Source organism: Notothenia rossii (genome assembly GCF_949606895.1).
Source record: "Notothenia rossii genome assembly, chromosome: 12".
In the NCBI taxonomy this organism is placed as follows: domain Eukaryota; kingdom Metazoa; phylum Chordata; class Actinopteri; order Perciformes; family Nototheniidae; genus Notothenia; species Notothenia rossii.
Window position 1 is genome coordinate 20,708,689 of NC_136911.1, and position 25,227 is coordinate 20,733,915.

The 25,227-nt window shown below is 40.6% G+C and overlaps 3 protein-coding genes across 4 annotated transcripts in view; 1 reads left to right on the forward strand and 2 right to left on the reverse strand.

Moving 5' to 3' along the window:
• drd3 (dopamine receptor D3) overlaps positions 1-10,551 on the reverse strand; it is a 29,137-nt gene extending 18,586 nt beyond the window's left edge. Inside the window, exons 1-2 of the mRNA XM_079661798.1 lie at positions 10,374-10,551; positions 6,708-7,037 (exon numbers count right to left, since the gene is read on the reverse strand). Coding sequence (XP_079517924.1) covers positions 6,708-6,995 — 288 coding nt within the window. The 5' untranslated portion in view covers positions 6,996-7,037; positions 10,374-10,551. The remainder of the gene's footprint in view (positions 1-6,707; positions 7,038-10,373) is intronic.
• Positions 10,552-12,605: 2,054 nt separating this feature from the next.
• LOC307025939 (thiosulfate:glutathione sulfurtransferase) lies at positions 12,606-14,280 on the reverse strand. Of its 2 annotated transcripts, none has more exons than XM_079660947.1 (4): positions 14,034-14,280; positions 13,475-13,597; positions 13,238-13,400; positions 12,606-12,917 (listed from the first exon to the last, which is right to left on the reverse strand). In XM_079660947.1, the coding sequence occupies exons 1-4, from the start codon at positions 14,056-14,058 to the stop codon at positions 12,863-12,865; spliced, it is 366 nt and encodes a 121-aa protein (XP_079517073.1). In that variant the 5' UTR covers positions 14,059-14,280; the 3' UTR covers positions 12,606-12,862. The 2 variants fall into 2 exon arrangements, with proteins under 2 accessions (XP_079517073.1, XP_079517072.1); XM_079660946.1 differs by having other exon boundaries at positions 14,056-14,279.
• Positions 14,281-15,394: 1,114 nt separating this feature from the next.
• On the forward strand, positions 15,395-16,791 carry LOC307026550 (cystatin-B-like). Its single transcript, XM_079662034.1, has 3 exons — positions 15,395-15,581; positions 15,681-15,782; positions 16,455-16,791. Exons 1-3 carry the CDS (start codon positions 15,495-15,497, stop codon positions 16,581-16,583), a joined length of 318 nt encoding a protein of 105 aa, XP_079518160.1. The 5' UTR covers positions 15,395-15,494; the 3' UTR covers positions 16,584-16,791.
• Positions 16,792-25,227: the final 8,436 nt, after the last annotated feature.

Genomic DNA, 25,227 nt, shown 5'->3' on the forward strand with positions numbered 1-25,227 from the left:
TTTAAAGAGTCCTCTCCTGCTGATGTTCAGGTGTATATCAGTATGTAGTGTCTCTACTTTAAAGAGTCCTCTTCTGCTGATGTTCAGGGGTATATCAGTATGTAGTGTCTCTACTTTAAAGAGTCCTCTCCTGCTGATGTTCAGGTTTATATCAGTAGGTAGTGTCTCTACTTTAAAGAGTCCTCTCATACTGATGTTCAGGTGTATATCAGTATGTAGTGTCTCTACTTTAAAGAGTCCTCTCCTGCTGATGTTCAGGTGTATATCAGTATGTAGTGTCTCTACTTTAAAGAGTCCTCTCCTGCTGATGTTCAGGTGTATATCAGTATGTAGTGTCTCTACTTTAAAGAGTCCTCTCCTGCTGATGTTCAGGTTTATATCAGTAGGTAGTGTCTCTACTTTAAAGAGTCCTCTCATACTGATGTTCAGGTGTATATCAGTATGTAGTGTCTCTACTTTAAAGAGTCCTCTCCTGCTGATGTTCAGGTGTATATCAGTATGTAGTGTCTCTACTTTAAAGAGTCCTCTCCTGCTGATGTTCAGGTGTTTATCAGTATGTAGTGTCTCTACTTTAAAGAGTCCTCTCCTGCTGATGTTCAGGTGTATATCAGTATGCAGTGTCTCTACTTTAAAGAGTCCTCTCTTGCTGATGTTCAGGTGTGTATCAGTATGTAGTGTCTCTACTTTAAAGAGTCCTCTCCTGCTGATGTTCTGGTGTATATCAGTATGTAGTGTCTCTACTTTAAAGAGTCCTCTCCAGTCTCCTGCTGATGTTCAGGTGTATATCAGTATGTAGTGTCTCTACTTTAAAGAGTCCTCTCCTGCTGATGTTCAGGTGTATATCAGTATGTAGTGTCTCTACTTTAAAGAGTCCTCTCCTGCTGATGTTCAGGTGTATATCAGTATGTAGTGTCTCTACTTTAAAGAGTCCTCTCCTGCTGATGTTCAGGTGTATATCAGTATGTAGTGTCTCTACTTTAAAGAGTCCTCTCCTGCTGACATTCAGGTGTATATCAGTATGTAGTGTCTCTACTTTAAAGAGTCCTCTCCTGCTGATGTCCAGGTGTATATCAGTATGTAGTGTCTCTACTTTAAAGAGTCCTCTCCTGCTGATGTTCAGGTGTATATCAGTATGTAGTGTCTCTACTTTAAAGAGTCCTCTCCTGCTGATGTTCAGGTGTATATCAGTATGTAGTGTCTCTACTTTAAAGAGTCCTCTCCTGCTGATGTTCAGGTGTATATCAGTATGTAGTGTCTCTACTTTAAAGAGTCCTCTCCTGCTGACGTTCAGGTGTATATCAGTATGTAGTGTCTCTACTTTAAAGAGTCCTCTCCTGCTGATGTCCAGGTGTATATCAGTATGTAGTGTCTCTACTTTAAAGAGTCCTCTCCTGCTGATGTTCAGGTGTATATCAGTATGTAGTGTCTCTACTTTAAAGAGTCCTCTCCTGCTGATGTTCAGGTGTATATCAGTATGTAGTGTCTCTACTTTAAAGAGTCCTCTCCTGCTGATGTTCAGGTGTATATCAGTATGTAGTGTCTCTACTTTAAAGAGTCCTCTCCTGCTGATGTCCAGGTGTATATCAGTATGTAGTGTCTCACCTTTAAAGAGTCCTCTCCTGCTGATGTTCAGGTGTATATCAGTATGTAGTGTCTCTACTTTAAAGAGTCCTCTCCTGCTGATGTTCAGGTGTATATCAGTATGTAGTGTCTCTACTTTAAAGAGTCCTCTCCTGCTGATGTTCAGGTGTATATCGGTATGTAGTGTCTCTACTTTAAAGAGTCCTCTCCTGCTGATGTTCAGGTGTATATCAGTCTGTAGTGTCTCTACTTTAAAGAGTCCTCTCCTGCTGATGTTCAGGTATATTTCAGTATGTAGTGTCTCTACTTTAAAGAGTCCTCTCCTGCTGATGTTCAGGTGTATATCAGTGTGTAGTGTCTCTACTTTAAAGAGTCCTCTCCAGCTGATGTTCAGGTATATTTCAGTATGTAGTGTCTCTACTTTAAAGAGTCCTCTCCTGCTGATGTTCAGGTGTATATCAGTGTGTAGTGTCTCTACTTTAAAGAGTCCTCTCCTGCTGATGTCCAGGTTTATATCAGTATGTAGTGTCTCTACTTTAAAGAGTCCTCTCCTGCTGTCCCGCCCCTTAGACTATCACGTACGATGTGTTGGAGCGCTAGCCAATAGAAACGCAAGTGTGATGTAGTGATGTCCCCTTGTTGTGGAAGTAAACAAAGGAGGCGTTTCAGGCCCATCATTGTTCCCTGATTTTAGCCTTTGCAGATCATTTACATGCATCCATTATAACACACTACGGGAGAGGGAAACCCACAAAGCATGAGAGGACCCCTCTAAAGATGAATGCTAATAGGGATTTTAATATAGCTAATTTGTCTTTTTAATATCTTTGTCCCTTGTTCATCTTGTCACACGAGCTGCAAGTGTGTGGATGTTGTGTGATGGACAACCCACAACTGTTGTTAAACCTAATTACCGTGAAAACATTTTCAATTTCCAGAAGACACTGACCCCCCCCCCCCATCCATGGTAAAGCGATAACACCACTGACCCAGTGCAGTCCTGCTCAGGCCGACAGGCTTTCACTCAGGCTCCATAATGCCTGCTAATAACTGTCTGACAAAGATAAATTGGACCCAAGCTCCGTCCCCTGACTGCTGATTCTCCTCAGCCCAAGAAGGGAATCAACGCCAACCTCCACAGGCAGGCGGCGGGCACACAAGGGAATTGGGAACACAATGTACAGAGAGAAACACATATTTAGACTTCCTACTTTCCGAATCCTAAACATTTTGTATTATATTTGTTTAAAACATCTCAAAAAACAATGAATAAATCACAAGCTTTGACGGACAAAAGAAAACAATCTATGGCTGTAAAAGAAATGGGAACATTGTCCTGTCTTTTCAAATGTTTCACAAAACACAATCTCAACCCGCCTACAAACAATACACTTACTTTCATTGAATAGGCTCAGAGCGTCTGAAAAGCATACAGACGAAGGATTGGTTTATGAAAGTGCTTGCTATTGATCCATAATGCATGTCACAAAGGAAATAATGGAGCGTCAACAAGTGTGAGACATCCTAAAGCCATATGCTATGGAAAGGAATCAAATAGACTGTGAGTTTGTTGTCTCACTATAAGGAAAATATTCTCTATTTGGAAGTCCAATACATCTCCTCGTGAGGACATTTGGTCCTCTCAAGTATAGAGCACAAATACAAACAACACATATACACTCTCTACTTGTTTTAACACGTTCACCCCCTCACACTAAAAGGCTGCGGCACACATGTGGGCACATATTGAACCTTGTGTGCCGTGTGGGAATATGAGGGTGACTCAGTGAGGCTCTGCAGACACTTCAGTTTGAACATATGTGATCTATACTTTGGCAGCACTTAAGAGCGATGAATCTCTCTGTAAAAAGAGACACAGCGGGAGCAGGTTAAGAGACTGCAGCTGGAGAGGATCTGTCAGAGCGCTCACGCTGTTTTACATACAGTTCAACTTGTATATCAAATCAGGGTTGGGAGGTACTTTAAACTGATTCTGTTTCCTAGTTAGTTAGATGTCAAAAAATCGTAGCATCACAATATAAAAGTAACCTGATTACTTCCTGTTACTTTTGGATAATATCAAATGCAATGTGTCCTCTGCTCAGAGATGTTGTGTGTAGGAAAGCCTGCCTTTCTTTATTCCTTGTTACGTGTAATCTGCTACTCCCTAAACCCGCATATACTTTTTCTGATATAATCATGAAGGACATGCAACTTTTTTAGCTATCTTTCTTCACAAAAGTTGGACCTTTTCACTCCTGTATTGAATATATAACAAAAACAAGGATAAATCTTGACCTGAAATAATCTCCAGACAACAAATGGAGATGCTGCTATAGTCAGGAAACACATTTGCTCCTCAGGATGTATTGTTCAAAGTGAGCACTTAGTCATTACTGCCAATGCGCGCACTTCCTTCAAGTACAAGCCATACATCAGCAGAACCATCCAAAGCTAAGGTATAGCTTGCTCAAGGGCACATGATTAGTGCCTGCTGCAGGATTGGACAGGAGATACTCGGTCACTTTTACTGCACAATCACACCTGCAGGCCAACCGGCAACCCTGTGGTCACAACAAGCTAATCCCCATCCGTCAGATTACAGCCTGCGGGCGACGGTGCGTTCACGGCCAGCTGTGGGATTTGAAAGTCTTTGCCTTGGTCTCAAATGCTTTTCCCGCAGCTGTTTTCCAGATATTACTGACCTTTACATTCCTGCTAAATCATGAAATATTGTACCTTTGTGTCATCTTCTCATGACTCATTCCTTATGGGATTTTAAACCCTTTGAATCTGAAATAAAAAACGCTGTAGCTGCATGACTGCCTTCAGAGACTCATGACTGATTCTTGGCGAGGTTCCCGGCTACCTTAATTCACCTTTCATAGGATATAATCATGTTTAACTTGTCAGATTCTGCCCACTGAGAATGTTAATTATGTTTTTTTTAATGGTTGACCTGCTGCTGAATTTTCTGCTCACTGTCAGAAATAGAGCTTTTTGCTGACAGTGAGCAAACGTTGGGCAGCGGCTGCTTGTTAAACATTACTTGACTTCAACCAGGTGATTTTCAGACGTCACGTGGACAAACACCTGCCCTTGAGCAACTCACTCAGTTGCCCCCAAGATTAAAGGATGGCATTACACACCCACACACCCAATCACGGCCCCTCTGCAGTGTGTCTTCCGCATGCTGAGTATTACTTTGATGAAATGCGGATGCTCAGAGTCACGTCTTCGGTACAAGTAATGGAGTTTCTGGAGAGAAGGATGTGAGCTGAGAAAATGAACAATTACCACTCGAGTATGAATCATTAACGTGCAAATACGAATTAACAGCAAACATACATTTCAATTTGCCCCTTGCAGTTGCTTCAACATAATTTGAAGCGCAGCCAATTAACCAAAGAAAATGAAGTTGTGTTAGTATTCAATATGTGCTCTGGCAATTATGTTTAATCTACAATAATTGTATCATCATTATCTTCTTCCCATCACTCACGCCCTTGTCACTAGATAATAAGTTCCTAATGATCCTAATCTGTTTTGAATTTAGCTCAATTTTCTTGTTTTCTCTCCAACGTCGGCTACTCACTGCCAAGCATCTGAATATCAATCTCTTCCACAACCTCTCTGCTTTCTCTACTTTCTCACCCTTCTTCCCTTCAGTGATTCCCCAAAGCCAAGTAGATACACCTCTTGAAATACATGCCGAAAGTAAAGGTCTATGTTATTAGCAGATATGAATGGATACAAAGCAGAAATAGCTAGCAAAGAGGCTACACAAATCTAAAAAGTCGAAGACGAAGGAATAACAGTTGAAATGGATAAACGTAATGAATTAAAAACGTTGTTAGTTGCAGAATCTTAAAGGTCCACATGTCATGGCCATTTCTACTGATCATAATTCCATTGTTGAGGTCTACTAGAATACATTTACATTGTTCAATGTTCCAAAATCAAATGGTTTCTCATACAGCATCTCTGTATAGTATGTCAGCCCAGTCTCACGGCATTTCGTGTTATAGTCTCGAAATTAATTTAATCTATTGATTCGTGTTCACCAACACGATTTTCGCATTTTTTTCGTATCACAGAACGATTTTAAAAGCAATGCATTTCTATTGGTAGCATGTTTCGTGTGCACCACGTCTTTTTGTCCGGTCGGGTCTTGGAATACCAGAAGCTGTGTGGTTCATAAAAACATGTTCTTACTCAATATCTCACCCTAAGCCTATCCCTTTTCATTTTAAATTGTTTAATGTCTGAGTTTTTTTGCCGTCGGCGAGGAAAAGAAATGGGTCTCAGAGCCTCAGAATACTGAAATCTGTATTTTTTGTCATCTTATTTTCTTTCTAATTTGTTATTATTTGGTGCAGGCACGGAACATGTAGTTGCCGGTAGAAATAAATTGCTTCTAAAATCGTTCTGTGTCAGAATACTGAAAAAAAAATGTAATCTGTTTTTCCTTCTAATTTGTTATCATTGCTTTTAAAATCGTGCTGTGCAACACGAAGAAAAGGGGGAAATCGTGTCGGTGAACACGAAATGCCATGAGCCTGTGTTGAGTATTGAGTATTGAGTATTCACTCTCTGTCCTAAACGGCTTGTTGGAGCTCCTGAGGGAAATAGCTGCATGCTAGCTTATGATAACCGTTTGCTTTAAATGTTAAATGATGTTAGAGAAGAAGCACACTGCCTAATCCATAAAAAGATCCATATCAACCATCTGAAACAACCAACTATCTGCAAACTGTATGCATTAATGTGTCAGCACTATTTTAAGTGCTGAGGTCTGAGACAAAAACAGAGTCAACAGACTGAAGTGCTTTAGTGCTTGTTCGACAGAGGGAGATATAGACAGGAAGAACAGGTGTAAGGTGGACTTCCTGTAAGTTTCTGATAACTTATTCAGAGCACGTCTTTGCCCCTTTTTGACAAATCTGCTGAATCCCCTAAAATATTTTCTAGTAAGCTCCACAAAACCCGCGTGACCCACAGATCAACCCGGGTCGACCTGGGCATCATCACTAAGTTAGGGCAATGGGAAAACTGTAAGACGTAGGAAACCTGAGACAATGAAACACTGAAAACCACTCAACATTCAGACCCCCTGAGCTCCTCACCTCCAGGTACACGGCCCAGGGCATCACCAGCGAGGCCACCAGCAGGTCGGCCACAGCCAGGCTGACCACCAGGTAGTTGGTGGTGGTCTGCAGGGAGCGCTCCCTCACCACGGCCATACACACCAGTACGTTTCCAAACACGATGGCCAGGATGAGCAGCGAGTAGAGCATGGCGTAGTAGTTACGCTCATCCTGCTCTGACGCCTCTGAGCTCTCGTTCCTCTCCGAGTCCCACCACAGGCGGTCCGATTCGTTCCAGACCCGCTCAGCACTGCTAAACATCGCCATGGAGACGTCCCGGTGACATGGGAGATGAGATGTTCGGCAGACCTACCAAAGGGAAAGGGCAGAGTTTAGTGTTTATCCATTCATCACACAACATAACCTCTACTGGTTCCTCTCGCATCTCTTTAGATCACTAATATTCATGAATCAAAAGTTGATCATAAAAAAGCCCAATAACTTATTTATATAACAAGCTTGAAATATACCCTTCCTATTTCCTCTTATTATCAGCAACCTGAGGCTCATGTTTTAACCCTTTCATGCATGAATTATGAAAGCCTCAGTCAGGATTTGTGTGTTATTCTTGCTCTTGGCGCATGAAAAACCAGATTTGAACTTTTTTTTTTTTTAATCTAGTTTTTTCAAAGAGATATTTATATGTCCACTCAGGTGGACAGTATGCCTTTCAGGGTTTGAACTGAAGAGATGTACATTTTGAAAAAATTATAAATAAAGATGTGCAAACTTAAAATTACATCATAATAACATAAGTATATTGATTTACGGCCCAAAAAGATATTAAAGATGAAGTATTTTCAAGAATAACCAGGGCCAGGGGCCAATTTGAGGCCCCACGCACAGTTATTTGATGAGTGCTAGTGGAGCCTCGCAGCGGCGAAACCGTGCCGCGCCACCCTAATTGCGCCACATAAGCGCATAGGTGCGCCTCAGATGAGGCCCCCCTCCGCAAGGTGTGGCCCCCTCCACAAGGTGAGGCCCCACACAGTCTGCATGATCTGCCTGTAGGGAGGGACGGCCCTGGGTACAGCAGCAGCAGTACCAGTATTCATTGTAGTTGAAATATAGCCAGTGATGCATGACGTCCCCTGCAGTGGACAGGTGGTTAATCATGATTTCCTGCAAACATAAAATCAATACTTTGATAATTTATGATTATATGATTCCTTAGTTGTTACTTGATGTCACCACATTTTTTATACCTGCAGGGGACGCTTTCCAGCAAAGGATTGGCAAGATATAGATGGGTGACTTGATCCATGTGGCTTTCTGTCGTCCATCTTGGTTTAGAGACATGTATCATGCACTTACACTGACTTGGCACTGAGGGGCAGTGTGTGGGATGATTCAATAGGGTCCTATGTAGTGGCTGATGGTGCAACTATGCAAAAAAAAACAATGCATATACAAGAAAACACCTTTTGAATAGCTGTCCACTGTCGTGACCTCTATGCATGATTTAGGAATGAGCTGCCAACAAGATAAATGAAACCCTCTGGAGAGCTGGGATGTAGGCTGTTTGTTTTCCTAAAGCATATTCAAGTAACAAGCATAATTTACATTTGATTGATTTTGCTGACTTATAACTTCACTTATGAGGCAATATACCTCTAGTGAGTGGCCCAGCCCTTCGTATATTTGTATGTATGTGGCCCTCGCAGAAAAAAGTTTGGACACCCCTGCTTTAGATTAAAGGGTGGCACATTCACCATCAATGCAAGGCAAGTTTATTCATATAGCACCTTTCAACACAAGGCAATTCAAAGTGCATAAACAGCATTTAGAGCATCAGGAGATAGTGCAGCGGAGATGTGAAAAGTTCAATTAAAAGCAGCGACAGAGAGAAAAGTCTTCAGCCTGGATTTGTTCGTAAGAGTTGCAGCGGACACGAAGGATTCTGTTAGTTTGTTCAAGAAATATGGAGCATAATAATCAGCAGGTCACCATTGAAAAAGAGGTCAATGATCTCAATGGGTTTTCACCTAAATAAATAAAGGTTTTGAATTGAATTGAATAACTGAACGCTGCTTCCATGTTTGACTGAAAGCAGACCCGTCCCAGAAGACCTGAGAGTCCTGGGTGGTTCATACAAAGATCAGAAATGTATTTGGCCCTAAACCATTCAGATGTTGGTGGCGGCATCTTTTCAGGTCGAAGGCCCGCTGGGGAACATCTCTTGGCTCCTTTAGTAACATTAGTCAGACTAATAAATAAAACAGCTGAAAAGCATCCCTGCAGGGTTGTTCTTTGCAGTATACACTTGCTCAAGTGCTTTCCCCCCCCCTGCTGATTGAGAAATGAAGCAAATATCGATGCCTCCTGAAGCTCCTTGGATTCTACAGTTAAGGAACTCGATAAAAGACTCAGCAGAGATTAATGCTCTGAACAGCAAAATTCCTCAGCGCCATTCTTTCAGATGTATAGCGTTCCTTCCTATAAACAACTTTGAATACGGCAAACTCCAAAAGCAGAGATGGTGACTTCAATGAGGGGCTGGCAGTTTGCCTTTGAGCTGTGTCGGGGAGGTTTGCTCATGAGGGAGTGCTAATAAGTCCAGTCTCAGAGGTCTGGTTGGCTGCCATCCCGGCTCTGCTCCTCGCAATCCATCCTCCCTGGCCTGAATCCACATATCATTGCTGTTAGTGCTCACACCTGTGTCTGCATGTTCAACACACGGATCCATCTCATGCAGTCTCTCTTCCTGCGACAGAAATGAAGAGGCAGAAGCTGAGATCATTTTTAGACCTGGCTCGAACCCAGTAAGGCTTTTTAAAGATGTTCTCAGTCTGTTACTCCACTCAATGGCTCCAGTGTCATTATCAACAAGAGAGGAAGCAGAAACAGCCACTGATACCCGTCCTATTGAAGCCTCCGGATAGGAGTGAGTTCATCAAAGTCAGGTGTGACAGGTCGCAGGATGGCAAATCATAAAACCACAAACACATTCATTTACATCCAGTGGCACTCGTTACGTGACACAAAGCTGCCGAGTGCTGCAGTGAATGGTTTGTTTGTATATTGTAACTCAAGTGGAAATGGAAACTGATTCCCCTTGTCACTCTTTTTTCCCTCTCATATGAACCAATGTTAATGTGCAGAACTCTGAGCTAAACGTGTTTGTGATCTGGACATGAATGGACCCTCAATTGCGAGCTTGTGTGTGTGTGTGTGTGTGTGTGTGTGTGTGTGTGTGTGTGTGTGTGTGTGTGTGTGTGTGTGTGTGCTCTGCAGCCATAGGAAATGGAAGGAGGTCACGATATAACTCTACTTATATCAATATGAAGCTTATAATGAATGTAGCATCAAGCAAATCAATTTACTCAGATCAATCATTTGACATTTTATCTCTTCCAAAATTGCAATGCCAAGGAAGACTAATTTGCGCAAATCTAACCCTAATCATTAAATTCAATTAAATGCCCGAGATAGAGCCTCTTATCGGGCTCCATTATCACGCCTCGAGATCAAACACAGTCCAGTAACAGAGGGATCATTGCAATGATCACCTTTCAGAGCGCACACACAACACAAAAAAGCAAAAAAATCGGCAGATAAGAATTTTATTTAAAAAACAGTAACAGGAAACTTCCCACAGGCTTTTAAGGTTGATTTAGTGTGCGTAAAGTAAACAGTCGTACATACCAGTTACTGTTTCCCAGTTGATAATTCATCAGATGCCATCGAGAAAAAGCACCCTCCAGGCAGAGGGGAAAGTTATCCGGTTATCCCGCCCAGCCCCGCTCGGGAGGAGCGCTCGTGCCATTGCGCACAGCGGTCTGTGAATGTGGGAAGCTCCAAATGAACCACTGACTATCTACATTTGCACCAACCCTGTGTGGCTGTGTGAATGTCGGTAACACGTGTTGGGCGTTTTATTTTTGTTACACTTTTTTGCAGCCTCGTGACGCGGGAGGCACGCGTAATTGTGGAGACGTCAGGTGTCTCCCTTTTAGATGCGCGTTTAGGGCTGCAGTGGCAAATGAAGGTGACTTATTGTTACAACCCAAAGAACAGTTCAATGTCAACGTTGTTTTTTTTCTCACGTAAATTAACATTTTCTATGATACAACAAATATGAATATGCTGAATGTGTTTCAGTCCTGCCCCACGGCTGAAGTCCTTAACCTGACCCTGAACCATGCAGTCTGGGTTGCTGGAAGTGACATCATAACACAGGATCAGTATAACCTAGCTTAAAGGAGGTCAGGCTAGTCTATGCATACAATTATCTATATGGTATCCCACACAACCCCTTTTTACACAAGAAAAAACACAAAAAGCCCACTGCAGATAAGAAGTACAGCAAATATCACAATCAGCCTCTGTGTTCTGTTCCTCTATCTCCAACATGGCATTTTAAGATAAGAGCGAAACCCCCTGCAGGATCCGAGCACACCAAACAAACAATGATATCAATGGGAAGTGTTCGAGGGAAGGTGTTTGTATCCTAACCGGTTCCAGCTTGCAAAGAGTCCAATGTATTCATCAACATCAGAGACAATTCTATAGACCTTTGTGTTCTTACATTATCCATCATTAGGGTGGCAAATGAAAACCACATGTTTCCAGATATTGCTATTTTTAACCAATGCACTCATTGTGCCTCCCATGAAGTGCATCTTTTAAAAAGGCCGTGAGCAGCAGGAGGGTGATGATCTGTTCGACGTCGCTGCAGCAGCTGACAAACAGCCCTAACGGATCATTTTTCTCACTACCAACCTGAAGTCGGTTTGTGCTTTAACTTACGCTAAAGTGTCCAGATGTCCTTGGACATTTCAGCCATCCTTCTTCTCCACAGCTGCACGCAGGTTAATATCTCCTGTGAGCAGCAGCTGCAGCGAGGAGAATCCTAACTGCAGCTGACGTGAATCCATACATTAGGAACTTGTCAGAAGTGATGGTGTGTGACATGCATGCCGAATTGTGACTTAAGATGAGTGCACAGCGGTGTCTTCACTCATTCAACATCTAATAAATCCAGACGTCACTTGCTTTCCATTTACGCCTGTGTCGTGCAACACTCAGGAAATCAATCTGTCTGTCCCACGTGAACGGCTGCTCCTGGAAGTGTGTAATTTTATTTTAAGAGGCTGTGTGATTCATGTGTTAAACGTGCAAAAAAAAAAGAAGGTTTTTAAATTGTCCCAGCTTCTTTTTTTTCATGGTTACTGAGAGAATGAATTTCCTCCATGGAGAGACTTAACAGATCATTGATTCCTCCACACACACACCTGCTGCAATGTTGGTGTTTTGCAAATAGCCCCGATGAGATTGAGTGGGGTGAAGGAGAAGTGGGCCCGCCCCCCACCCTCTGAATGGTCACCTCTGATCCCGGGGCAGATTGGGATCCTGACAGCTCACAGGATGCATGGCTTTAGTGAAGGTCAGGCCTGAGAGGGCACGGCTACACTAATGACAGAAGGACAGTGGGTGGAATAATGGAGATAAAAATTTGGGTGAAATGTTGCTGCCACCTAATGGCCAAGGGATGTAACTGCTTATAACCTGCACTACAACTCAATGCAAACACAGTATTCAAATCAGTCCGTTTTCACATTAAATACTTCTATTATGAGTGTGCATAGAATAACTGGTTAAAGGAATACTTTACCCCCAAAATTAAAACATTGGTATTTCATTACTCACTCCTTTTTTATCTTGAGTTCTTGGGGGCAGCATTTAACAACAGCAAGTAGTAATAATAATACATTTTTTGTAAGTTTGTGCAAGTTATCCAAATATAATTTATCCAATCAGGGATCAAGGATTTTGATCTAAGAACATTTCGACATACTGTAGTGGAAAAACTGTAAGAAATTAGCTTCTAGAGCAGAATTAGGACAAACTACAAAAAATATGTACAAAGACAGAAAGTTAAAATGTGTATATAATTTAATCAACATCAAGCACCTTCATAGTTATTGCCATGGAATAAAAAGGTACACAGCTCATGCAAAAACATTAGATATTACAGGTTTCAATTCAGTGTCTATAAAGATGTAACATGGCAGATAAGTATGTCTTTAAAGTGGCATTCACCTATAATGTAGCAGTTAATATGTATGTAACTTATACAGACTTTTATTATATTCTGTATTATCTGTATTAAAAAGATGTCACTCAGCGTGGGTTCAGTTTCCTTCTAGCTCGGTCCACTCACTGTATCCTCCTTTATAATGTCTGGACCTGGGAAGAAGAAGCATGAAGAGAAGAGCTTAGCCTCTGATCACTGGTGTTGCTGTTTCTACTAAAAAGGTCATGCAGCGTTCAACAAACCAAAGCAGGGTATGAGAACACTGCACTGTAATATGCAGCAGGACGGATTCATGATTGAATATATGAGCCATTAACCGTATAGCGCTCCGATGAAGCACATTATGTGGTTGACATTTTCCTACATGATTGCAATCTGAGTCACTTCCCTTTTTTGCTCTTTAGGTAATAACTCCTGCCCTTTAAAAAGGTGATGTAATAATTGGACTACAGGTGCACACTGTGCCCTTTACCTGCTGAATCCCAGCCGGCGGGCGATGTCCAGCGCCTTGGAGCTCCTGCTGCCACTTTTGCAGTGAAACACGATGTTGTCGTCATCTTTCCCAGGAGGCTTTATGTCAAATGTCTGCTGAAACTGCTCCGAGGAAAGCTTCAGGGACTCCTCCAGGCTGCCCACTGATATCCAAACAATATAAGATTTAAAAAAAACATAGACAGGCCCCTTTCATCCCAGATGTGTTAACGCTTACATGGGATGTTGACAGAGTCTGAAATGCGTCCAGCCTGGTATTCATCAGGATTTCTCACATCAAACAGCTGGATGTTTCCGCTGGACAGCATAGTCTTCAGCTGAGAGTAGGTCACCACAGAAGCTGAGGGGGAAACATGACAGATTACACTTTATTGTACAGGAAAATACACCTTTTGACCAATTTAATTCATGCTCCTGCTGCCTGTAAAAGCCTACACTCTTACCCTCCATTGGTTTATCCGAGCTGGTCACTGCTGTGAGGATAAACTAGACCTGTTCCCTACCACGGACAGACCATTGGTTTGCACTTGAAACAGAATGCCAGAGTCAACCAAACTCTGTGTTTGAGACAATAACAGAATACACTGCAGGCCATTCAGAGTCACAATGCTGGCAGGAGGCATAGGCAGCCCCTGATAATGCCTTCAAAACATTATTCTTACAGTGTAAAGTACTCAAACAGCATTCAAGGTTACATTTCATTACAGTAGATTGAGAGACACTGTCACAAAGGCAACGAGGAATATTCAAATGCTTCCTGTTGGACCTGTTTATACCTGAGTGTTTGAGCATGTTTACCATTTTCGGATGCGTCTCCAAAGGTGGGACTGGAGGTTGTGAAAGCCCGTAAAACAGAGCCAAATGTCGGGTAAGAGCTGCGGTTTACTTCCGCAACAACCTGGCAGAAACTCCGAGACAGCAGGTAGGAGAACATGGTGAAGACAACTGTCCCCTGCAGACTGCTGGGGAGAATAAACATTGCGCAGATTACAACCCTTCTTCTTCTTCTTCTTCTTTTAAATGTGCCATAATAAATTTGCATTGGACGCCATCTTCAGGCGGGAAAGGCTAATTACTAACACATTGAACAAGTATTCCAATCATTCCAATACAATCAGAAAAGGGCAGATAAACATTAATGTTCAGTACATTCATTAAAAAAACCGAGGGCATTATGAATATAAAACAGAAAAAAAGGTCACGTGCGCAATTGTATTTTTTTTTACTCTTGCACAATTAATATTTATTTTTGTATAATTACATGTTATTTAGAAAAAGCAATAAATACTGGGAACATTTTTGAAAGGCCACATTTGTGTATGCAATATTTTGCTTGAAGAAAGTCACATTTTCTTTATGAAGTTTTACGTTTAGAGAGCATAATTCCGTGGTTATCCCACATTATACTGCTTTTCATTTTAGCATGAGCACAATGTCTGCATGTGTTCACAAAGTACACAAACGCATGCATACATTATAAGAAATGAATGGATGTATGGATAAAGGGTGAATCATCACCTCTGGCATGTTGAGTGATGTATAGCCTATAGTCAAAGTGTTTGTTTAGAAAGAGGAATGGAACATCTATTTCTAGTCCGAGAAACTTTAATTTTTCATCCACTGTCAAGAAAAACATTTTCTTTTAAACTGATTTAATCATGGAAAAAACCAGTCTTTTGCATTGTTTATGGGAGTTGTTCTATCTGCTCCACCGCAAAATCACTGGAAAACAGGAAGTAAATAGAAGAAGAAAAAAAAAAAAAGCTCAGCTGTTTGCAAGTTGTTTGACTCATTTTGTATCTTCAAAACTCGTGATTGCAATGATTTTTTTGTTTTTGTCTGGTCACCAGCAATGTTTTTTTAAACATCATAGTCAGCTGTCACCACGCAAACAAAGCCCCGCCTCGGACTGAACCATATCATCTATATAGAGGGGAACACAGAGAAAGGCCATACTAATGTTTATATTGAGAAACTTCCTACATGGTTGTAAAGACGATGGATTGTTGAAATAAAAGCAACTACCGAGTGGATACACTGAGAATCATTATTGGCTGTTTTATTTGGTTTGTGACACCATTTTTAAAAGCAAACACCCCTACGTCAGTGGTATAATCCAAACAACAGTGTCACATGATTCCCTGACTCAGTCTGTAGGAACGTCTTACTGACAGCAATAAAAACAAGTCGTTTTGTTCGTTTTTTAGCTGATATTTCGACACTAAGACTGTCACAAGATGTCGTGTGGAAAGGGAATGATGTGTGGAGGGGTTTCTAATGTTCCAACTGAGGCCGATGAAAAAATCCAGACGATCTGTGATGGGGTAAGTAGAAAAATAAACAAAGAAAGGGTCTATTGTTATTATTATTTAACATTGATTTGAGTTTCATTTTAATTTTGCTGCCTTTTCATCTCCCTTCAGGTAAAGGCCGCTGCTGAGGAGAAAGCAGGCAAGAAATATGAGGTTTTCAAAGCCAAGAGCTACACCACTCAGGTTGTGGCTGGGACCCACTACTTCATCAAGGTAATAATCATTTACTAAGAAAGCATTATTGCCCGGAAACCACTTTTACTTAGGGTTAGCAAAAATCAAGTGAGATTAAAGCGATCATAAACAGAGGTGGGAGGAGTACTCGGATCTTGTACTTCAGTGAAAGTGGAAGTACCAGAGTGTATAAATACTCTGTTACAAGTAAAATATATATATATATATATATATGGCATATATGATATGTTTTATAATGATTGATCATGAAAGTGTTCTCAAAGCTGGTAAAGGTGCAGCTAGTTTGAATGACTTTGTATAATGCAGGGTAGCTTGTGGATTTACTCCAGGTGGAACTAAAGTCTGATTTAACACTTGATTAGATTTCACATCATTGATCCACATCTGCAAAGTAACTAAAGGTATTAAATACATGTAGTGGAGTAAAAGTACACCATTAACCTCTGAATTGTAGTGGAGTAGAAGTACAAAGTAGCATAGAATGGAAATACTCAAGGAATGTACAAGTACCTCAACATTGTACTTAACTACAATACTTGAGTAAATGTACTTAGTCAGTCAATCTTTGATTTAGACGGTTTCTCCAACCTACGAGATAGAAAGAGATGAATGTCAGGGTTGTTTTACAGCTGGTTCTTTTGCCTCCTATTTGCCAAGATCTCATAACGCTCTACTTTTACTTTCTTGCAGGTCCATGTTGGAGAGGAGGATCACGTTCACCTGCGTGTTTGGGAAAAGCTCCCACATCAGGGATCAGGGACAGAACTGAGTGCCATTCAGCAATCAAAGAGCCACAGCGACCCTATTGAGTACTTCTAATAAGATCCTAAATAAAACAACGCATCAGTGCCTACGGCTGCTCTTATCACAGTTATAATCAAATACTCCTGGTTTAGTCTATAAAACAATGCAGTTCCCATTCCTCACTTTTTTTTAATCTTACAGAATAATACTGTATTAATCAGGATGTAACTATTTTATATAAAGTGAATTAATAAATGGACCAGATTCTTTTCTGAAATGTCAAGTGTTGTCTTTCTTTCTGTGGGATCTGAATTGTGAAATCTCTGCTGGGTTCAAGGTGTGTGTCTACAACTCTCAGGTATTGTGAATAAAAAAGGGTGGGGCAAAGACGCAATGAAAACAAACCGCAGTCCATTCATTACTGGATGATCTACCCTTTGAAGCTGCAGTTTGTTTGACGTATGATTAAAATGATTTCTATGTAAACTGTAATCAGTCCCACTGAACACGGAACAGTCTGGACATTAGTTCATGTTTATAATTTTAAATCTGTTTGACAAACATCAGATGTATTCAGTAACTGTGTGTCCTGATGATTTTGCATTTATACTTTAAGAAGATTGCCTTTTTCTTGGGATTTACTACCAGTATAATGGCGTCAGTGTACACTGTGTATTATTTACTCCTAAAGTCCTCATCTCAAAGTTTACTGAAAGGAGGACAAGCAGAAACAGTTGACACTATCACAGGATTTGGAAAACAGTGAGTGGCAAAAGTAATAAACTGACATGTCAATAAGTGTTTGACCTCTGTACCCTACTGCTGTATACGGAAACATCTCTTCTAATATATCAAAAAGGTTTATAGGTTTTTAAATGGTTCTCATGAGGGTTCTTACAACGACAAACGCCATTGGACTCCTTTGTTTACTTCCGGAACATAGTGACATCACTATGAAATACTCACACTCCTATTGGTTAGCGCTGCAACACATTGTATATAATAGGCTAAGGGGCGGGACATCTCTAAGCGGTTGACCAATCACAACAGAGCCGGCCAGCTAACCAATCAGAGCAGAATGGGCTCTGGTTTCAGACAGAGGGTGAAAAGAGGTGCTGCAGCACAGACAGTATGAGAACAATAAAGAGCTTTTTGAACATTAAAGGATGGAGACATGTAGAGACACTACATACTGATATACACCTGAACATCAGCAGGAGAGGACTCTTTAAAGTAGAGGCACTACATGCTGATATACACCTGAACATCAGCAGCAGAGGACTCTTTAAAGTAGAGACACTACATACTGATATACACCTGAACATCAGCAGGAGAGGACTCTTTAAAGTAGAGACACTACATACTGAAATATACCTGAACATCAGCAGGAGAGGACTCTTTAAAGTAGAGACACTACAGACTGATATACACCTGAACATCAGCAGGAGAGGACTCTTTAAAGTAGAGACACTACATACTGATATACACCTGAACATCAGCAGGAGAGGACTCTTTAAAGTAGAGACACTACATACTGATATACACCTGAACATCAGCAGGAGAGGACTCTTTAAAATAGAGACACGACATACTGATATACACCTAAACATCAGCAGGAGAGGACTCTTTAAAGTAGAGACACTACATACTGATATACACCTGAACATCAGCAGGAGAGGACTCTTTAAAGTAGAGACACTACATACTGATATACACCTGAACATCAGCAGGAGAGGACTCTTTAAAGTAGAGACACTACATACTGATATACACCTGAACATCAGCAGGAGAGGACTCTTTAAAGTAGAGACACTACATACTGATATACACCTGAACATCAGCAGGAGAGGACTCTTTAAAGTAGAGACACTACATACTGATATACACCTGAACATCAGCAGGAGAGGACTCTTTAAAGTAGAGACACTACATACTGATATACACCTGAACATTAGCAGCAGAGAATTCTTTAGAGTAGAGACACTACATACTGATATGAACTGAATGAGCAGAATAGGGACCCTTTAAAGTAAATGTATTGCAGGGTCAAACGCGATTGATATATACACAATTTCAGGAACAGACACCATGTGATTAAGAGGAACAGCAGTCACAAGATGAAACTAACACGGAGGATTGAGGTGTAAAGTCCAGGGATTAACAAATACAACAACACACATGTTGCCTATCATCAATTGTTCTGTTATAAGTGGAAGGATTAGTTAAGGTTTAGCATAATTTAAACACTTAAATCAACTTCACAATCAGATCCCAGAAGTTATTTTAGGAGGAATAGTTTAGTTGTTCTGTTTAAATAACCGTCATAAATAATAGAGGAACAAAGTGGCAGAGACAGTCACGAGAAATAACCTACATGAATGATCCTTAAAAAGTAATTTATAAATAGTTTGCTATAAATGCATTTAAATTAAATAAAATGTACTAAAAATGTGGTTTCAAATTGTTTCCTTTTTTTGTAGAGAGGTTCATACATCACAAAATGTTGTTATTCATTTGTTTCAAGTTTTCTATTACAGTTTATGTTTGTTCAGATTTGATGTTTGTAATTAAGATAATTCTACTGTAGATTTGTTTCTAACTTAAAAAACCTCTGTTATCATTGATGTTGAAATCAATCTAACCTATTTCTGCAGAGTGTGGAGGAACACTCCTCTGTGGAGATCAGGGAGTGAACACATCTTGCAAAAAATGCAAACTGGTTGAGGAAATTGCACGACCAGCACGTGACCCCCGACCCCTTTAAACAAGCAGGAGGTCATCATTAAAGCAACACCTGGCAACACACATTTACTGGAAGTCATATCTTTCCAAATGTCAAACTGTTCATTGAAACCCACAAGCAGCGGCCCTGACCTATTTGCTGATCGACGCAATATTTTTGGTGATATCTCCAGGAGGATTAGCAGTGATGACACACACACACACACACACACACACACACACACACACACACACACACACACACACACACACACACACACACACACACACACACACACACACACACACACACACACACACACACACACACACACACACATCTGCTGGTGTTTGGAGCCCTCTAACGTCAGAGACAGGACTCACTTTGGTCTGCTCCTTTCTGAGCTGTCAGGTTTTCCCTGTCTTCGCTCTCTCTTCACCACCTCAGATGTTTGGGCCATTTTTTTTCCGGCAGTCTCTGTCAAACCATGTGTCACGATCTTAGTTTTATGTCACGGTTTTAGTTTGGTCTGTCTTGTCATGGTTTTATTTTGCTATTCTGTTCTCCCTGTATTTAGTCTTGTCTCTTCTTGTGTTCGGGGTTGGTTCATTTTTTGTCGTTCATGTCTCCCTTCATGTTGGTCACAGTCACCTTTTGTTTGGATGCTACTTCGTACCTGTTCATGGATTCTTGTTTTTTCAGCTTTTGAAAATAAAGCTCGCCTTTTGTTTTACTTTTGAAACCTGTTTCCTCCTCAATCTGCATTTGGGTCCTATTTTTCCCCAACCCTGACACCATGTTGTTGAGGTCAAACCAGCCATAACAACAAATCCAGCCAGGTGCCTGAGGAAAGGGGGTCAATGTCCCCTGCTGATTTAATACACATCTGTTTAGGATGTATGTACTCTACTTTCTTCCCGACTAGTTTTTCCACCAGGCTGTCAGGAGGCTGAACTCTCTATAAAGTTGACTTTGATTTCCCTGGAGAATGAAATGCATTTTTTTGTGTATAAATACTTAGGAGTTATCAATTGGGTGGGTGGGTGAGTCAAACGGGACAAGGAAACACACCAACAGTGACTGAAGACCTCTGTCTATGTGAGCTGAGGATATTTAGTGTTAGAAAGCAGAAAAAGAGAATGTCCATGTATTTGTTGTGGCTCTTATGTTGCATTTGCTTTTATTAATTTATGATTTCTAAAAGAAGTGTTGTCAGTTGACTTTGACTTCCCTGGAAAGGCATTTCTCAAATGTTATCAAATTGGGAGTTATAAAACAATGGTGAGCAAACAGAGTCAAACGGAATACAAAGGGGCTTGACCACACTTTAAACATAGGCGTTATAACGGTTATAACAGAACAAAGACAAAAGAAAACCCCCCCCAAAAAAACTGCATAAGTAAAGACTTTCCACTCTGGAGAAGGAAGTGCATTTCATAAATGTTTTATCAAAGCCTTCACAAGAATCTAGATAATATTTCATCCGAAATAATCTGAATTCATCAGGATCATGTGAGGGTTGTGGATACACCTGCAGCCTCACCCCACATGAAGGTGTGGGCTCTGTATAAATATATGCATGCATTTGATAACAAGTCAAAACACTTGAGACACTTGACAGTTGACTAACTTCTCTCAGTGACAATGGCAGATCAAGCTATGGCAGGAGGATGGAGCGGGACAGAGGACGCTACTGAGGACACTCAGAAGATTTGTGATGCGGTGAGTTCTCAATCCACATTCATTCTTCACAAGCTCCACAGACTACCCTCTGGTCTGGCCTAATGATACATTTTTACTTCATTTTTACACAGGTGAAGAATCAAGTGGAGCAACAAACCGGCAAAAACTATGCGGTGTACAAAGCAGTGAAATTCCGGGAACAAATTGTGGTAGGAACAAACCTCAGCGTAAAGGTAAGGAATATTGTGATTTATGAGAAAAAAAAGTGAAAGCGACAGTTTGTCTTTATATAATATACAGTACAAGATTCATCAATTTTTTGGGGGGGGATGTACGGACAGAAACTCCCTCTGGAGGGAAGATAGGGATTTTAGCCTTTGCAGACTACATGCACTAAAACCTATAGAACACAAACATCACAAAATGTTGTTATTCATTTGTTTCAAGTTTTCTATTACATTACATTACATGTTACTTGTTATACGCTTTTATTCAAAGAGACTTAAATACTCAATACTGTGGGCAATCCCCACAGGAGCAATTTGGGGTGAAGTGTTGCCCAGGGACACAACGACATGCTGACTGCAGTGGGGTTTGAACCTGTGACCCCCTGATCCGAACACCTACGCACAACCCACTGCACCACACGCCTCCTATTATAGTTTGTTTGTTCAGATTTGATGTTTTTAATTAAGATAATGCTAGTGTAGATTTGTTACTAACACAAAAAATATGTCTTACAGTATCATTGATGTTGAAATCAATCAAACATACCGTGCATATTTCTCCTCTGTGGAAACTGAGTGAGGAAATTGCACGACCTTCACATGACCCCCGACCCCTTTAAACAAGCAGGAGGTCATCCTTTAAGCAACACACATTTACTGTAACTCATATCTTTCCAAATGTCAAACTTTGAATTTAAACCCACAAGCAGCGGCCCTGACCTATTTGCTGCCCTCAGCATTATTTTTGCTGATCCAGGAGGATTAGCAGTGATGACACACACTCACAGTTGCTGGTGTTTGGAGCCCTCTAACTTCAGGAACAGGACTCACTTTGGTCTGCTCCTTTCTGAGCTGTCTAAAAGTTTATGTAAAATTCAAACTGTTGTTACGGTTGCTGTTTCTGCCTGCTCGTTAACCTGTCTGGGATTGTTTGCAGCTGTGTGTGATTATGTACATTTAGCTGTGTGGTTGCCCCAATGTCATTGGCTGCCCATCCTCTGGTCCGCCTCTGAAGATGGTGATTGGATTGACGTCATCCAATCGCCGCGCACACCTGCTGGCGAGGAGTACAAATGCCGCGGACTATCACCACTCTGGAGGCTCTGTTGAGTGAACAGACGCCTCTCGCTATTTGCTCTTCGTTCTTCGTTCTGGGGGTTAACTTGTGTGGACCGTGTTATTGTGATTAGCAGTATTGTTGTGATTAGATGTGCTTAGATTAGATAAGATAAGACTTTATTTATCCCGAAGGAAATTGTTGTGCCAGAGTAACAAAATACAATAAACACAATAAACACAGCAGCAAAAATAGCAATTAAACATCCACAGACAACATGAAACGTAGAAACATAGAAAGTCACACAATCAATGCAATTATTATTAGCAGTATTTAGTAGTTATAGTGCAAAAATTTAAACGTAGTGGCAGTTACGTAATTACACGTTATCATAGCATTATTAATAATACTAATAATAATAATATAATATAATTATATTAATATAATTATAATTATATTATATATATATATATAATTGCACATAGTTATATATATAGCAGCGAGTGTATTGCAGTGATGGAACTTACAGTATATTGCACATAGTGTTGGTGTGGGAGTTCTCAGTGCCCTTTACTTAGGGGTGAAGAGTTAAAGAGTTTGATTGCCACTGGGAGGAAAGACCTCCTGTGGCGCTGTGTGGTGGTTATGGGTGATCTCAGTCTGTGGCTGAAAGTGCTTCGGTAGGAAACCAGTGTGGCATGCAGGGGGTGAGACCCGTTGTCCAGAATGCTGAGAAGTTTCCTCAGCATTCTCCCCTCCGACACCACTGCCAACGACTCCTGATCCACTCCCAGGACAGAGCCTGCTCTCCTGATGAGCTTGTTGAGTCTGTTGGCATCAGCTGTCTTCACCCCGCTGCCCCAACACAGCAAAGAAGATCACACTGGAGACCACCGAGTCATAAAACATCTGCAACATAGTGCTGCAGACGTTAAAGGACCTGAGTCTCCTGAGGAAATACAGGCGACTCTGGCCTTTCTTATATAGGGCCTCAGTGTTTTTACTCCAGTCCAGTTTATTGTCTATGTGGACGCCCAGGAACTTGTAGCTGTCCACAATGTCCACATCCATGCCCACGATGGTAATTGGGCTTGGGCGGTACTCCGCTTCCTGAAGTTAACCACTAGCTCCTTAGTTTTTGTGACGTTGAGCTGCAGGTGCTTCTGACCGCACCACTCCACAAAACTTTCCACTACACTCCTGTACTCAGCTTAGTTTGATTAGATATGCTTAGATTAGTTTAGTATTGTTTGACTGTTGTCCTAGCTGTGTTTTCTTACAGCCTTCCTTTGCTAGTTGTACCACTTTTACAGTGAGGTTTTGTTTCCTTCTTTATTTAGTGTGAGTATTTAGTTACCCTGTATGCGTTTAGACTCACTTTTTAGAGCCATCCTTTTGTTGGGTATTTATCTACCTGTGCCCTTTTGGCCTTTGTTTGTTACAGGCGGCTTGCCTGCCATTTTGTTTACTTTGCTGTAAAAAATAAACCACTTATAATTATACCAATACCAATCTGGTTGTGTTGCTTCCCTCTGATTCCCCTAGCTCAGAAGGGAACGTAATACTGTACAATCATTTTTCTTTCCCAGAGTTTCTCTACCACTTCCTACTCTCTATAAAGTAGACTTTGACTTCCCTGGAGAAGCATTTGTATGTGTATAAATTCTTCTGAGTTATCAAATGGGTGGGCGAGTCAAATGGAACAGGGAGACACACCTTGATTTAGAATTTCTTGAGTCAATATCACTATAAAGTAACTTTGGTGTCCCCATCAGAATCACTCAGTCATCATGAAAATGTAGCAGAATAATGAAACTCTGAGGTCTTATAAATGGCCAAACATTTACACACATATCAGTACAATGATAAGTCTCTTGAAATGTGTTTCCTTAATTTTATACTGTATTTTTTCATTGGATGTACGTGATTATGGCAAGTCCCACACACTGCTCTGCTAACTAGTGTGTGTAATAAGTGAATAAATGATACTAACTTTTTAAAATAATTATATGGTTTTATTGTCTACAACAAGTTATCTGATCAAACGAGTCCTTTTGATCATGTATATTCTATTTTCATAATAATATTGAACATTTTGCATGTGTCCCTGACATTGCTGTCCACCCTGTCATTAAGGGGTAACTGCCCCTATAAAAAAACATGATGTTTTCAGTGACTACCACCATTTTGTATTTCCTCAATGGAGGCTCAGACAGTGGCTTGTTGCAGAGTAAGTATTTAAATGTATATTTCATAATTGTAATATTATGTGAGTAGTTGGATGTTGTCAAGCTTAACATGTCCACTCTGTCATAGTGAAATGTCAATTAATATAAAAAACTTTCAGAAATTCGAAATATATTTGTTAAACAGTACACAGTCACCTTGCTAACTGAATCATGTTGCTAACTGAAGGTCCACCATGTGTTCATCAAATGCTAATATTAGCCACAAATGTCCACCCTGTCAATTTCCACCCTGTCATGACATGGTACAAATAGTTTGCCATTATTTCATTATTATCCAAATGCTTTTGCCATTAACTGAAATATATTGTGGAGAAAGGGACTAAATATCTTTCTGAAAATGTACATTTTATAATCACTATAATTACAATGTATTTACTCTACTTTGAATTTGTCAATTTCAGGGTGGACACATGTTGCTGTTTGCATGTACCTGCCTGCAATTAATTTATAAAAAGTGTGGGAGCTTGACCAACATCAATTTCTAACAGCATAACGTACTTAATACAATGAATATGAAGTTCAATGGAAAATCTCAGCTTTCTTTTTTGGAAATGGGGAAGTCTCAAACGCACCGTATGGTGATATTGACTCTAAAGCAACATAAAATCCATACTTGTGGAGTTGTTGATACTGATTATCATATTAATAATGTGAAGAAACAGTGATTTATTATTGATTATTTTGAATAAATATAAATCTATGTAAACTGCATGAGTAAAGACTTTCCACCCTGGAGAAGGAAGTGTATTTCATAAATGTGTTATCAAAGCTTTCACAAGAA

Bases quoted from the DNA above. Each gene is read 5' to 3' on its own strand.
- LOC307025939 (XM_079660946.1), bottom strand. From the start codon at position 14,236: ATGTTTATTCTCCCCAGCAGTCTGCAGGGGACAGTTGTCTTCACCATG. The intron at 13,598-14,055 runs GTAAACATGCTC...TTTCCCCCTCAG, and splicing joins TGGAGACGCATCCGAAAATG to CTTCTGTGGTGACCTACTCT. The intron at 13,401-13,474 runs GTAAGCGTTAAC...TTTGGATATCAG, and splicing joins AGACTCTGTCAACATCCCAT to TGGGCAGCCTGGAGGAGTCC.
- LOC307026550 (XM_079662034.1), top strand. From the start codon at position 15,495: ATGTCGTGTGGAAAGGGAATGATGTGTGGAGGGGTTTCTAATGTTCCA. The intron at 15,582-15,680 runs GTAAGTAGAAAA...ATCTCCCTTCAG, and splicing joins TCCAGACGATCTGTGATGGG to GTAAAGGCCGCTGCTGAGGA. The intron at 15,783-16,454 runs GTAATAATCATT...ACTTTCTTGCAG, and splicing joins GGACCCACTACTTCATCAAG to GTCCATGTTGGAGAGGAGGA.